Below are 12783 nucleotides of genomic sequence, written 5' to 3' on the forward strand. Positions count from 1 at the left end.
AATGTGCTGATTCTGGGCCAGTTGCAACTTCTAAAGCATCTTATAAGGCTGTTCCATAACAAATATACTGCAGTAATCTAATTTTACACTATTTATTCTGTGTCAATACTAGATTCAGGAGGACTCTCAGGTATGAACCTGAACTCTTACTTCAACAGTAGCTAAGTCACTTCAACAATGAGACAGGCAGCATATAAATTAAATCAATAAATATATAGATAAATTGAAATGTAACCTCATCCCGAATAACACCAAAATCCTGAAGTAGGCCCACAGAATCAACAGTAATTTAATCTTGTCTGAATTCTGCTCCAGATGGTCTTTCTGGTCTCCTATATCTTGGAAATATGGGAAGGAAAGGAGAAATAGTCTATATATGGTAGTAATTGGAATACTAGTAGTAACTAGTTGGTTGATGATCTCTGGAGGGCTCGGGACAGGGGTTGCTCCTCTGTTCTGGTCCTGTTAGACCTCTCAGCGGCTTTTGATACCATCGACCATGGTATCATGCTGCACCGGTTGGAAGAGTTGGGAATGGGGGGCACTGTGTTACGGTGGTTCTCCTCCTTTCTCTCTACCGGTCGCAGTTCGTGTTGGCAGGGGGGCAGAGGTCGACCTCGAGGCCTCTTATATGTGGAGTGCCTCAGGGGTCGGTCCTCTCGCCCCTCCTGTTCAACATTTATGTGAAGCCGCTGGGTGAGATCATCCGTGGCTTTGGGGTGAGATACCATCAGTACGCTGATGATACTCAGCTGTACATCTCCACCCCAGGCCACCCCAACGATGCCCTTGAAGTGATGTCCCAGTGCCTGGAGGCTGTACGGATCTGGATGGGGAGGAACAGGCTCAAGCTCAACCCTTCCAAGACTGAGTGGCTGTGGTTCCCGGCATCCCGATATGGTCAGTTGACTCCATCACTGACTATTGGGGGCGAGTCTTTGGCCCCCACAGAGATGGCTCGCAATCTGGGAGTCCTCCTGGATACGCAGCTGTCCTTGGAGGAACATCTGACGGCTGTAACCAGGGGGACCTTTTATCAGGTTCGCCTGATCCGCCAGTTGCGGCCCTTTCTTGATCGGGATTCCTTGTGCACAGTCACTCATGCCCTCGTAACCTCTCGCCTTGATTACTGCAATGCTCTCTACATGGGGCTCCCCTTGAAGAGCACCCGGAGGCTCCAACTGGTCCAGAACGCAGCAGCGCGGGTAGTGACGGGAGCAGCGTGGCGCTCCCGTGTAACACCGCTCCTGCGTGAACTGCACTGGCTCCTGGTGGTCTTCTGGGTGCGCTTCAAGGTGTTGGTTATCACCTTTAAAGCGCTCCATGGCATAGGGCCTAGCTATCTTCGAGACCGCCTACTGCCACTGACGACCTCCCACCGACCCATGCGCTCCCACAGAGAGGGCCTCCTCGGGGTGCCATCAGCCAAACAATGCAGGCTGGTGACCCCCAGGGGGAGGGCCTTCTCTGTGGGGGCACCCACCCTCTGGAATCAGTTGCCCCCTGAGATAAGGAGAATCCATGACCTCAGTGCCTTCCGCCGTGCCCTTAAAACTTTCTTTTTTCAACAAGCCGGGCTGGCTTAATTTCTTTTTAAGGGTTTTTAATTGTTTTGTTTTGTTTATCGTTTTAATTAATGTTTGATGTTTTTATTTGGCTGTTCACCGCCCTGAGTCCTCAGGGAGAAGGGCGGTATACAAATTCAAAAATAAAATAAAAATAAAATAAACTGCTTGAAATTGCTCCAAGTGGCTTCATAATGATTTTAGATAGCAGGCAAGACAAATTGGAACCTTATGGGATCCCCCAGGACAATGCCCAAGAGATCAAGCAAATTTCTTCCAAAGGTAACCTCTGATAATTTCCAAAAAACGTATGAGCCATGTCATCACAGGACAGTAGGTTACCTCTTTTAAAAATACTATGGCCACAGGGATCAAAAGCAGCTAAAAGATCCAAAGCTCAACAGGGTCACACATTTCTCTCCCAGTTGAGATTAAGGCCATCTCTACATTCTAAAAAATTCCTGGAGTGACAAAAGCTGCCTTATTAGCCAAGGTTTAAATATGAAATGTTGAATACTGGCTTGTAGTTATAAAAACAGATGACATCTTAAGTCGGCTTCTATCAGTTTTAAGTTTAAATCCTGTTCCTTCATGCTGCCCTTCACCTCTTTCTGGTGGAATACTTTCTGAGAAGACCTCATGAGCCAAAATCGAAGTTGAGTGGAGAAATTTTCCTGTTATCTGACAATACAGCTGTCTTTCTTAAGCAATAGCACTTTTGGAGTAGTTAGTATACAGTTTCTTGTTCTTTTATTTGCACAAATTGGAAGAACTCCTTTTTATCCTTCTTGGCTTCAGGGATTTGACCAATAATAGTGTTACTTTTAGGTACCATTTCCTTTCAACCACATATTTGGGTCCTCTTTTTGTTTTCAGAATTCAGTAAAGTCTTTGTGCAGCTATATTGGCTGCTTGTGTTGTCGTGTCTCCATTCTGACACATCTCCCACCCCAAGTTGTTTGCAATTTTGCATTTGGTTTCTTTTTTAAACTGGCATCCTCCATGGGCTCTTCTTTCCATTAGCTTCTCCTTTTGAGGAAGCCTACTTAGCATTAATCTAATTGTTAAAATCTTTTCCTGGAATTCTAAGATCCATGTGATTTCTTATAGCTTTAATTTTCTTGAAAATGTAAGATTGTTTCTTTTCCCCACATTCCATGTAAAAAAGGAAGAAGCATTTGCTGGTGCAAGAAGTAGAAACACAAATATTTCTCTTCTCTAATTTATTTAGCAGGATGTAGAATATTTCAGATGATTCAGCAGAAGGCTGTAAGGCACAAATACACATGCGAGAAAAAGATACCTTTTTACCAACTGTTATTTAAAGATTTTTTTAAAATAATATTTTTATTAAAATTTTAACTACAATAACAAACTAAAAAGAAAAATCAACTTTAAAACTGCAAGAAAGAAAAAAAATTAACAGAAAATAGAAAGAAAATGATTTCTAAAGGCTCTTCATACTCAAAAGGAAGTTCACAGATACACATTCTACTTGGAAAATTGCAGGTAGTCCTCGGTTAACAACCATTTGTTTAGTGATCGTTCAAAGTTATGATGGTGCTGAATAAGGTGTCTTGCAGGCAATCCTTGAAGTTGCATCTATTGCAGCTCATATGACAACCAGCTTGCAATTAACAATGTTGCAGCATCCTGGGGCCATGTGATTGCTATTTATGATCTTCAATGTCAGCTTCTCACAAGCAATGTCAGGAAGGCAGGAGAAGGTCTCAAATAGTGACTAAATGGTGCATCTGGTGACCACAACTGGGACTGCTACAACTGCTGTTGTAAATTGGCATGGTCATGTGTTACACTTTACAATTGTGTCACGTAACAACATAATTCCCAGTTGCAATCACTGTCATTAACCAAGGGATATCTGTACTCCACCCAAGTAACATAATTATATTTTCTCCCAAAATTGCACACACACATTTATTTTTTTAAAAAAATGAATTAAAAGCCCATTTTGCTTATTTTTATACCATCAGCCTGCTCTCTGCAAATCACTTCAAATTTTGAAATGTCTTTATTCACATCAAATATATAACTGCTTTAAATAAACAGAAGAGTCTGTTCTTCTTTGGATAGAATACTTTAATGCTTTAATAGAATACTGTCATACTTCAATGGAAAGTATTCTTTCATTAGATAATATACCTGCAACTTATCCAAGGCCTGCTTGTGTCATATATTTTGTAGACTCTGTCCCACTACAAATTCAGGAGCCAAAAGGTGCTGTAAAGTACATGGGATGTGAAGACAGCACCTATTAGCAGTCAGGCCTTTTTCTAGCATTACATGTCTGTCCACTGTAACTGCCAGGCTATGCTGGGAAAACTGTTTTTGGTTATGAAGTTATTGAGAGCTCTAACATTAGCATCTTTTTGCCTTCAAACTGGGAGCACTGCACAGCTGTAGTATTTTGATTAATTTTTTAAGGGAATAAATAACAAGTGTAAAGTATTCCTGGTTTCATGGATGTCTTCTGACTCAAGAACAATGTCCCATCATAGACTAGGATTATGTCTATGAGTTAGACTCTTCGCTTTGTTGAATAGAATATATCTTACCAGGGATTTCTTTTAATTTAAGAAATTTATGTCCTGATTCATGCAATGTTAGCAAACTAATGGAATTTAGAATGCTGTTGGTACATCATGCATCTCCAAGGAAGTCATTCTAGTTTGAATGATACACCTATATGTTCTTTTTTAAAAAATATCAGGCTTTGGATCATTTCAGATTTGATTTATCTGATTTGGATGTATTTGTTCAAAATTTATTTGAAAGATCTTCAAAGTTACCCCCCTTCAGGTTAAAAATACATGACAAATTTAAGTTTCTCTTTATATGAAAAATAAACAATTCATTTTAGATTTCAATGATATATGAGTATAACAATAGCATTTAGACTTATATACCGCTTCACAGTGCTTTACAGCCCTCTCTAAGCGGTTTACAGAATCAGCATATTGCCCCCAACAATCTGGCTCCTCATTTTACCGACCTTGGAAGGATGGAAGGCTGAGTCAACCTTGAGCCGGTGAGACCCGAATTGCCAAACTGCTGGCAGCTGGTGGTCAGCAGAAGCAACCTGCAATACTGCATTCTGCCACCATGGCTCAGTATAACGAATAAAAACATGGCACTGAATCTATTTAGGTACTTTAAAACCATCCCATGTGAGACTTGGAGGTAATACTGTTTGTATGAAGAAACTGGGCCATTTTTGAAATGTATGTGTTAATTAGGCTCAAAGGAACACCAAATTGGACAGCATCAGTGGGCAAACCATTAAAAAGACCAGCAGTTTATAATGATGACAATATTATCAAAGTGTCAGCACAATTTTCTACCATGACATTATTTCTAGAAATATTATCATGGCATCATAAGCAATTGGAACAAATACTTCGAATGGCCTCCTTTTTTCCCATCACTTGGAAATTTAACCAAGACAGGTGAAAATTAGATGCAAATAATTATTTAATGAAATAGTTGTTTAACCTACCTTTCAGAGATCATTAAGTAATTCGTAGACTTAAGAAAACACAGGCTTACATAATTTATCTTGATGTTATTAAAAACTAAAAAAGTATTTAAAACAAGCACAGAATAGGAAGGCAATTTGTGTAACTTGTCTGATTAATTATATTTGAACTGGATACCATTATACTGAACACACGTGCGCATATGCACACACAGAGCCTTCCTGGATTTGAGCACAATTTCTGGTAGCTATAGAAGCATGTCCATGTAGTTTTCTTGGCAGCTATGTAAAAATGCTTTGCCGTATGCCATTGCCTTCTTCTAAGACATTTCTTTGACTTCCCAGTCTCTCTGGGGTTTTCTGATCATCTCTCAACTAAAGACTAAGCAAATAAGACTCTCTTGGATTTTTTCCCAGATTAGCCCCAAGATCCTGGTGGCTATTACCCATTAACCCAGCTGCATAAACATGTATCACCTATATCATGTATCACATGTTTATCACCAAATATCACTCATAAACATGTATCACATATTTATGGGTGATATTTATAAAACAATACACTAAATCTGTTGTGCTTAACATACAAACAAAGTGTTGGTAGATCTGATATTGCTTAAGCAGACTGTAGAATCTAGCTGACTTTAGAAATTAATGAAGCAATATCAGAACTAATAACATTTCTCTTGCCTCACCCTTTGTTGGGATAATGGGAACCTTAACCCAGCAATTCTCAGTCATTCCCACACTCTAGGGGCCCATGCAGTTGTAGCTTCCAGATATTCTTCAAGGGCAGTCCCATGTAGAATGGATACTTGCAAAATCATCGTTATCAGGAGCTCATTCTATATTTCTGAAGTTTGGCTTTTTAAATTGAACTGTTCTATGTCTTGAAATTTCTATATAGTTTAATTCCATAACTCCTTGTAACTCTATCAATGTTTAAAGGTATGATAAAGCAAACCTAAAGTTCTCCTCTTTTTAAGATACCTTCCAGGAATTCCATTGCCCTTAACTTGTATTACTTCCTCATTTGAGGTGATTTCTCTCCTTTACAACAGATCATCCTTTATTTTATTTTTTTTAATTTTGCATGCTGCTGTATATAATAAAACTGAATACTACTTTATATGTGTGTATTATTGTTCCTGAAGGAAGCATGCTCATTATCACTGGAAATGCTTTATCGTCATGTTCAGGTGAATGTGTGTGAACTTTATGGTGAAGAACATTCACATAAAGTATTCATTTTTTTTTTTACACAAAGTGATGTACTGATTCTTTGTCTCTTGGTTTGCAGTCAAAGATATCTGTCAGTTGGAGAAAGATGATGGTACTTGCAGGAAATTTGTTCTAAAATGGCATTTTGATCCAAAGACCGCACGTTGTGGTAGATTCTGGTATGGTGGCTGTGGTGGAAATGAAAATAGATTTGACACACAAAAAGACTGTGAAAAAGTCTGTGTTTCAGGTAACAAATAGATAATTGTTTAACTGCATGCTTTTATTTCTAAGAGCAAGTGATTAATAGGTCTGTAAAACAATTATAGTACGTTTCACTGTTACATGTCATTATTTATAATGCCATTATATGCAGCATTATATGCAGACAGAAGTCATAGACATTGTATTGCCAAGTCCTAAAATGTAGTGCCAAAATGTTTCTAGTTGTTTGCTGTATTAAACCAAGAACGCATTGTAAGCCGCCCTGAGTCTCCGGAGAAGGGCGGCATATAAAAATAAATTAAAAAAAAAAAAAAGATTTGAATCATAGACAAGAAAATATTTTTTTAAAAATAGTACTCCTGTAAGCATGTTTGGTGACATAAAGTTGCTCAGCTTGCCATAGTGTATTTTAATATAGTTTCTGAGGTCTTTCTGATTATGTAGATTTAGATAAACGAGAAAGGAAAGCCTGCCCAGGGTTGCATGTATAGAAGTCATGTAGACTGTATAGACTCTTCAAGATTGAGGGTGAGATGGCACCCCACAGCTTACTCTATGCAGTCAGTCCTGGAACTGGTTTAGAAAACAGCAATTGCTGCCAATTTCAAAATTCTTGCCTACTTTTATGTATTCTGTTAAATTCATCAGACAATATTTTCATGAAAATGTTTCAGAAGTGAAATTTTAACAAAACATTGTTTATTTTCTAGCTTACATCAAGACTGATGTTGTGACAATGATTGGAACTTAATTACAGCAAAATATCAACAGATACCTCTAAGAAAACCAGGAGTCAGCCATTGCCAACATACCCCATGTAGAAGCTAAGGGTATAAGGCTCCCTTGCACTGTGCTATTTCTGCTTTACTTTCTGCACAAACCTTGAAGAAAGTGTTTGCTGCACGATTTTATCAATATGGTGCTAAAGTGTTTGTGGATTGAATGCTCATTGTGTCTGGGATATACTCTATAATTTCAACAGTATGTACTATTTTACCCACTACCAATTTTATTTGTTTCAACAAATTACGAGTTTACTTTGGATTCTACCAGCATACCTATTTTGGCTATTGTAAGAATTTTAAAAGAATGTGGAAAAAAACACTGCCATTGTTATATACTTGCTTTTATCATTGCCATAACTGAACATAACTTTAGATGGAAAGCGTTATGTCTGTTCTGAAAAAAAATGAGTCATCTTTTCATTCTACTTTTACTCTTGCTGGATTACACTTTATAACAATTTTCCTTTATGTATGTGTGATCAATCACACTAGTAACAAATGCAGCTTTTGCTGGTACTAGTACACTGCTGGGATAACAACAAAGTTCAAAAGTTTTTAAAATATGGTGTAGAAGTTTCTAGCAATCTTCTAATGTAGTGTGTTTTGTCATTTTTAATATTTTTTGCTGGGGTGGGAATTCTTTATTATTTTGTTTCTAGGAAATCTTTACAAAAGAACTTTTAAATAAAGTTTAAGTGAGATTTTGGAAGTCTTCGCATTTCATTGTGTATGTGGTGGTGCTTTTTACAATAAAAAATGATTCTATAAAAATGGACTTTGCCACCTGGTCTTGTTTATTACATATGAAATGGAACTTAAGGCAGTAGCCAGAGCTTTGAAAGCTTAAAACAGCTTCCTGTTTTTTTTTCCTGCCTTGAACAGCTAGAGAATATTCATTTAGACAATCTGGGAGCTAAGGGTGAAAAGCAATTGGAAAAAGTATAAGACACAAGACATATATAAACTAAAGAAGAATAGGACAAGAAAATCCTACTGATGATGTTATTTAGTCTGGTAACAAAACGTTCAGAAACTAAACTGAAACAAGCTTGGAGAGCAAACCCCTATCAAAATTATAAGACTGTGCACCACTAGGCCTTAAAAGACAACTTGGCTATTATGCAGAATGATTGATAAATGAAAAAAACATGATAGAGAGAGAAAGAGGGGGAGGGAAGGAAAGATGTGAAGATCACTGGTTGCTGTCTTCTCATTCAGATAAATTCTGTGTTCTGAATCAGTGGTGGAATTCAAATTTTTTTACTACCAGTTCTGTGGGCATGGCTTGGTGGGCATGGTCTGGCTTGGTGGGTGTGGCAGGGGAAGGCTACTGCAAAATCTCCATTCCCACCCTGCTCCAAGGGAAGGATACTGCAAAATCCCCATTCCCTCCTCACTCCTGGGGGAAGGATATTGCAAAATCTCCATTCCCACCCTACTCTGGGGCCAGCCAGAGGTGGTATTTTCTGGTTCTCCAAACTACTCAAAATTTCCACTACTGGTTCTCCAGAACCTGTCAGAACCTGCTGAATTTCACCCCTGGTTCCGATCCATTTTAAAAATTTTATTTATTAATCAAATTTGTATAGCTGACCATTTCACAAAAAGCAACTTCTCTCTTTTTTTGCCCCCTTGCAAAGCAAAGAGATTGCTTCAACAAGCTTTCCTTTCCTAAACTGCTTTTATTCACAGCTTGCTACTTGAAACTGACCAGATTTTAATCAGTTTCACACTGAAGGCTTTTGTTGGCAGGCACAGGACATTTGGTCATAAATGTGCACATTGGTTAGAAACTACATCCTGTGGTTGCTTTGCCAAGGAGGGAGGTAATAGAGAAAAACATTATCCATTTATGCTCTCAGAAACCTTGCTTGTTCTGGAAACAGGGCAAACAGACAATGTAGATAAGCCCTTGGGGAATTGCCTTGAGCCAAAATGAACCTTTTCCCAGGTGCAAATCACACAGAGGGCAATTCTACACTTGCCATTTAAGCTGTTCCTGCCCTATGTTCCTTCCAGCTTAAGAAAAACCTCAGACACTTCGGCAACAGCTTGAAAAGTATTCAGTCCAAATGCAGATCACCATCTCTTACCATTGGACAATTTCTCTGCTGTGGTGTCTTTCCAGCTTTGTGTGGGAAAGGGTCAAGGTTGGGAAGCAGCACCTGTGAACCTTATTGAAGCAAATTACAGTGGTTTCTTACCCCTGTGAGAATTGTTTTTTTCATTCACCCAAATACCCCATATTTCAAGACACATGTTGGCAGCAAACACAAAATAAGGCAGAAGCTGCAGCAGGAAGATGTTTTTGTAGAACTGCCACCCCTACCATTTGGTCTGCAGCTTGTTTGGCATTAAGGCAGGATCATCACTGCTTACTAGCTGAGATCCAGCTGAAAGCATAGCAGTGTTTTTTTACCCAGCATCTGTCTCTTTGGGTGGGCTACTTGGCTATGAACAGGTCTATTCATAGTAAGACAAACTTGTTTGCTTGTTCTTGATTTCGACATGAATCTGTGAGTGTACCTGTTAAGTTGGGTGAATGAGGAGGCAGCAAGCCAGAGTAGTTCGTGACAACAGCTCTTTATTGTATAGTGAGACTCCAGCAACTAACCCAGGGAGCCATCTCCCTTTATATACCTTACAGCTGTAGTGGTCAGCCAATCAGCTGAGGGTCAGTTATTTCGAACTTCCCGCCAAACAAACCTATTTACATAACACTCCTCCCCTCCCAGAAGTCACTTGGGGTGTTATTTACATACAAAGTCTCTCAGGTGACTAGGGCATGTGCGAGTCCTAGTTGACCTGCGCAGTTCAGTCGGAGGGGCGGCGTCGAGCAGGTCGGAGGGACTTTCTGTTTCTCCCTGCTCCGCAAATGAGGCCTCCGGGACTTCCTCGTGGGCGGCGACTTCTCCGGCTGTTTGGACTACCTCGATGGGGCGGTGCTGGATACCAGAATCCTCAGCTAAGTCCTCCGCTCTACTCGGGCTTGTAGTTTGTGTCTCTGGTTGGTAGTCATGGTCAGAGATGGGGTCGTCTAATTTGTCGTCGGTGTCTGCGGTTACTCGTTTTCTTAGTTGGTCAATATGTCTGCGCCAAACTCTCCCGTCCCCCATGTCTACCCTGTATGATTTGGGCCCCGTGATTTCTGTGATTGTCCCGGCCTCCCAGAGTGGGCCCTGTCCATAATTTCTAGCGTGTACCAGTGTTCCTATGGTGAACTCTCTAAGCTTCCTCTCCCCCCCCTTGAAAGCCTCTGGGGAGTAATTGGGGTTGAGCCTATCTAGTATTCCTCGGAGTTTCCGCCCCATTAATAGTTCTGCCGGACTTCGGCCTGTGGCTGTACAGGGTGTGGAGTGCTGAGCTATTAGAAACTTGTCTATCCTTTCCTGCCAGTCTCCGGGGCTTAAGCGTGAAAGGGCCTCTTTTGCTGACCTCACGAATCTCTCAGCCTGTCCGTTACTAGCCGGATGAAACGGGGCCGAAAGGACATGTCTGATCCCAAGTCCCGCTAAGTAACCCTTGAATTGTGTCGCGGTGAATTGTGGCCCGTTATCTGACACTAGGATGTCCGGTAACCCATGGGTGGCGAATAACTGTCTTAGCTCCCTGATGGTTGCGTCGGTGGTAGTGGCCTTCATTAGCTTGATCTCCAACCATTTGGAGAATGCATCTACGACGACCATGAAGGTCTGTCCGTGAAATGGGCCTGCAAAGTCAATGTGTATCCTGGACCAGGGTCCCTGGGGTCTTTCCCACTCCCTCACGGGTACCGTTGGTGGATCTGATCTGGACTCTTGGCAGGGCTGGCATCTCCCCACCCACTCGGTAATGTCTGTATCCATGCTGGGCCACCAGACATAGCTCCTGGCTAGCCCCTTCATTCTTACAATCCCAGGGTGTCACTCATGCAACAATGTTAAGACTTTTTCCCGTAAACACAAAGGAATAACAACCCGATCGCCCCATAGCAAACAACTCCCTTGCATTGTCAATTCGTCCCGTTTTCCTGCGAACGGTTTAAATTCCCCGCTCCCAATCTTTTCCGGCCACCCCCTCATGACCCAACTTGCGACTGTCCAGATCATGTGGTCTTTGGTTGAGGCTCTCGCAACCTCGGCTGATGTTATGGGCCCGGAGTCCAAAACGTCTATCAGCAAGATGGGGATGCCGGGTGTGGGGTCTTCTAGGCTGTCGGGTAGTGGGCATCAGCTGAGTGCATCCGCGTTGCCCATGTCTGCCCCTGGTCGATGTACCAGGCAATAGGAGTATGCTGCGAGGAAGATGGCCCAGCGTGTCATCCTGGGCAATAGTGCTGCTGGTGTTGGTCGATCTCCCGCGAGGAGACCCAGGAGCGGTCGGTGGTCGGTGATTAGCTCAAAGTCTCTCCCGAACAAGTACTCGTGGAATTTCTTTACTCCCGAAACGGCGGTGAGGGCCTCCTTGTCGAGCTGGCTATAATTTCGCTCGGCGCTTGATAGAGTTCGGGAGTAGTATGCGATGGGCGCTTTTAGGCCATTCGGGAGTCTATGGCTCAGGACGGCTCCCACCCCGAACGGGGACGCATCACATGCTAGAACAAGGGGAAGCATTGCGTTGTACTGTATTAGAAAGCTTTCAGCTGATAACAGTTTTTTAATGCCGGTGAATGCCCTGTCTTCAGCCTTCCCCCATTTCCAAATGGCTTTCTTGGTTAACAGTCTATGTAGGGATTCTGCCACTGTTGCCTTGTCTTTAAGGAAAATGGTGTAAAAGTTTAATAGTCCCAGGAAGGTCTGTAATTCTGCCTTGTCTTTGGGGGTGGGGGCTTCTTTGATTGCCCTGATCTTGCTCTCTGTGGGGTGTATGCCAGTGCCATCTACCCTGTATCCTAGGAATTCGACTGAGGGGACTGCGATCATGCATTTGTTTCGTTTTACTCTGAGTCCTGCGTCCCTGAATTTCTGTAGGACCTCCCTCAGCCTTTATCTTAGCTGCTGCTCATTGTCGGCGGTAATGAGCACGTCATCAAAATAGGGCACCACCTCGGGGATTCCTTGTAGTAGCCGCTCCATGGTACTTTGGAACAGTCCGGGGGCTACGCTTACTCCGAATTGCAAACGGGTGCACTTGAAGGCCCCTCTGTGGGTTACAAAGGTCTGTGCCTCTGCGGTAGCGCCATCTACCGGCAGTTGCTGGTACGCCTGCGCAAGATCGAGTTTTGCGAAGATCTTGCCGGGGCCCAGGGAATGCAACAAATGGTGAACGATGGGCACTGGATAGGCGCTCTGCTGCAGGGCCTTATTAATTGTGCATTTATAATCAGCGCATATGCGCACTGATCCGTCCGGCTTTACTGGTGTAACAATTGGGGTCTCCCATTTGGCATGGTCAACTGGGACGAGCACCCCTTGTTTGATCAATTTGTCCAGTTCAATGTCAATTTTGGGCTTCAGGGCGAACGGTACCCGCCTAGGCTTTAAACGAATGGGTGCAATATTGGGGTTGAGGT

General features: G+C 41.9%; 1 protein-coding gene across 1 annotated transcript in view; it reads left to right on the top strand.

The window, feature by feature from the left end:
• COL6A3 (collagen type VI alpha 3 chain) overlaps positions 1 to 8020 on the top strand; it is a 107373-nt gene extending 99353 nt beyond the window's left edge. Inside the window, 2 exon segments of the mRNA XM_070933159.1 lie at positions 6362 to 6532; positions 7218 to 8020. Coding sequence (XP_070789260.1) covers positions 6362 to 6532; positions 7218 to 7258 — 212 coding nt within the window. The 3' untranslated portion in view covers positions 7259 to 8020.
• The last annotated feature ends 4763 nt before the right edge of the window (positions 8021 to 12783 follow it).

This window comes from Pituophis catenifer, unplaced genomic scaffold (genome assembly GCF_029215685.1).
Source record: "Pituophis catenifer annectens isolate HBS135680 unplaced genomic scaffold, rPitCat1.0.hap2 SCAF_1, whole genome shotgun sequence".
Lineage (NCBI taxonomy): Eukaryota > Metazoa > Chordata > Lepidosauria > Squamata > Colubridae > Pituophis > Pituophis catenifer.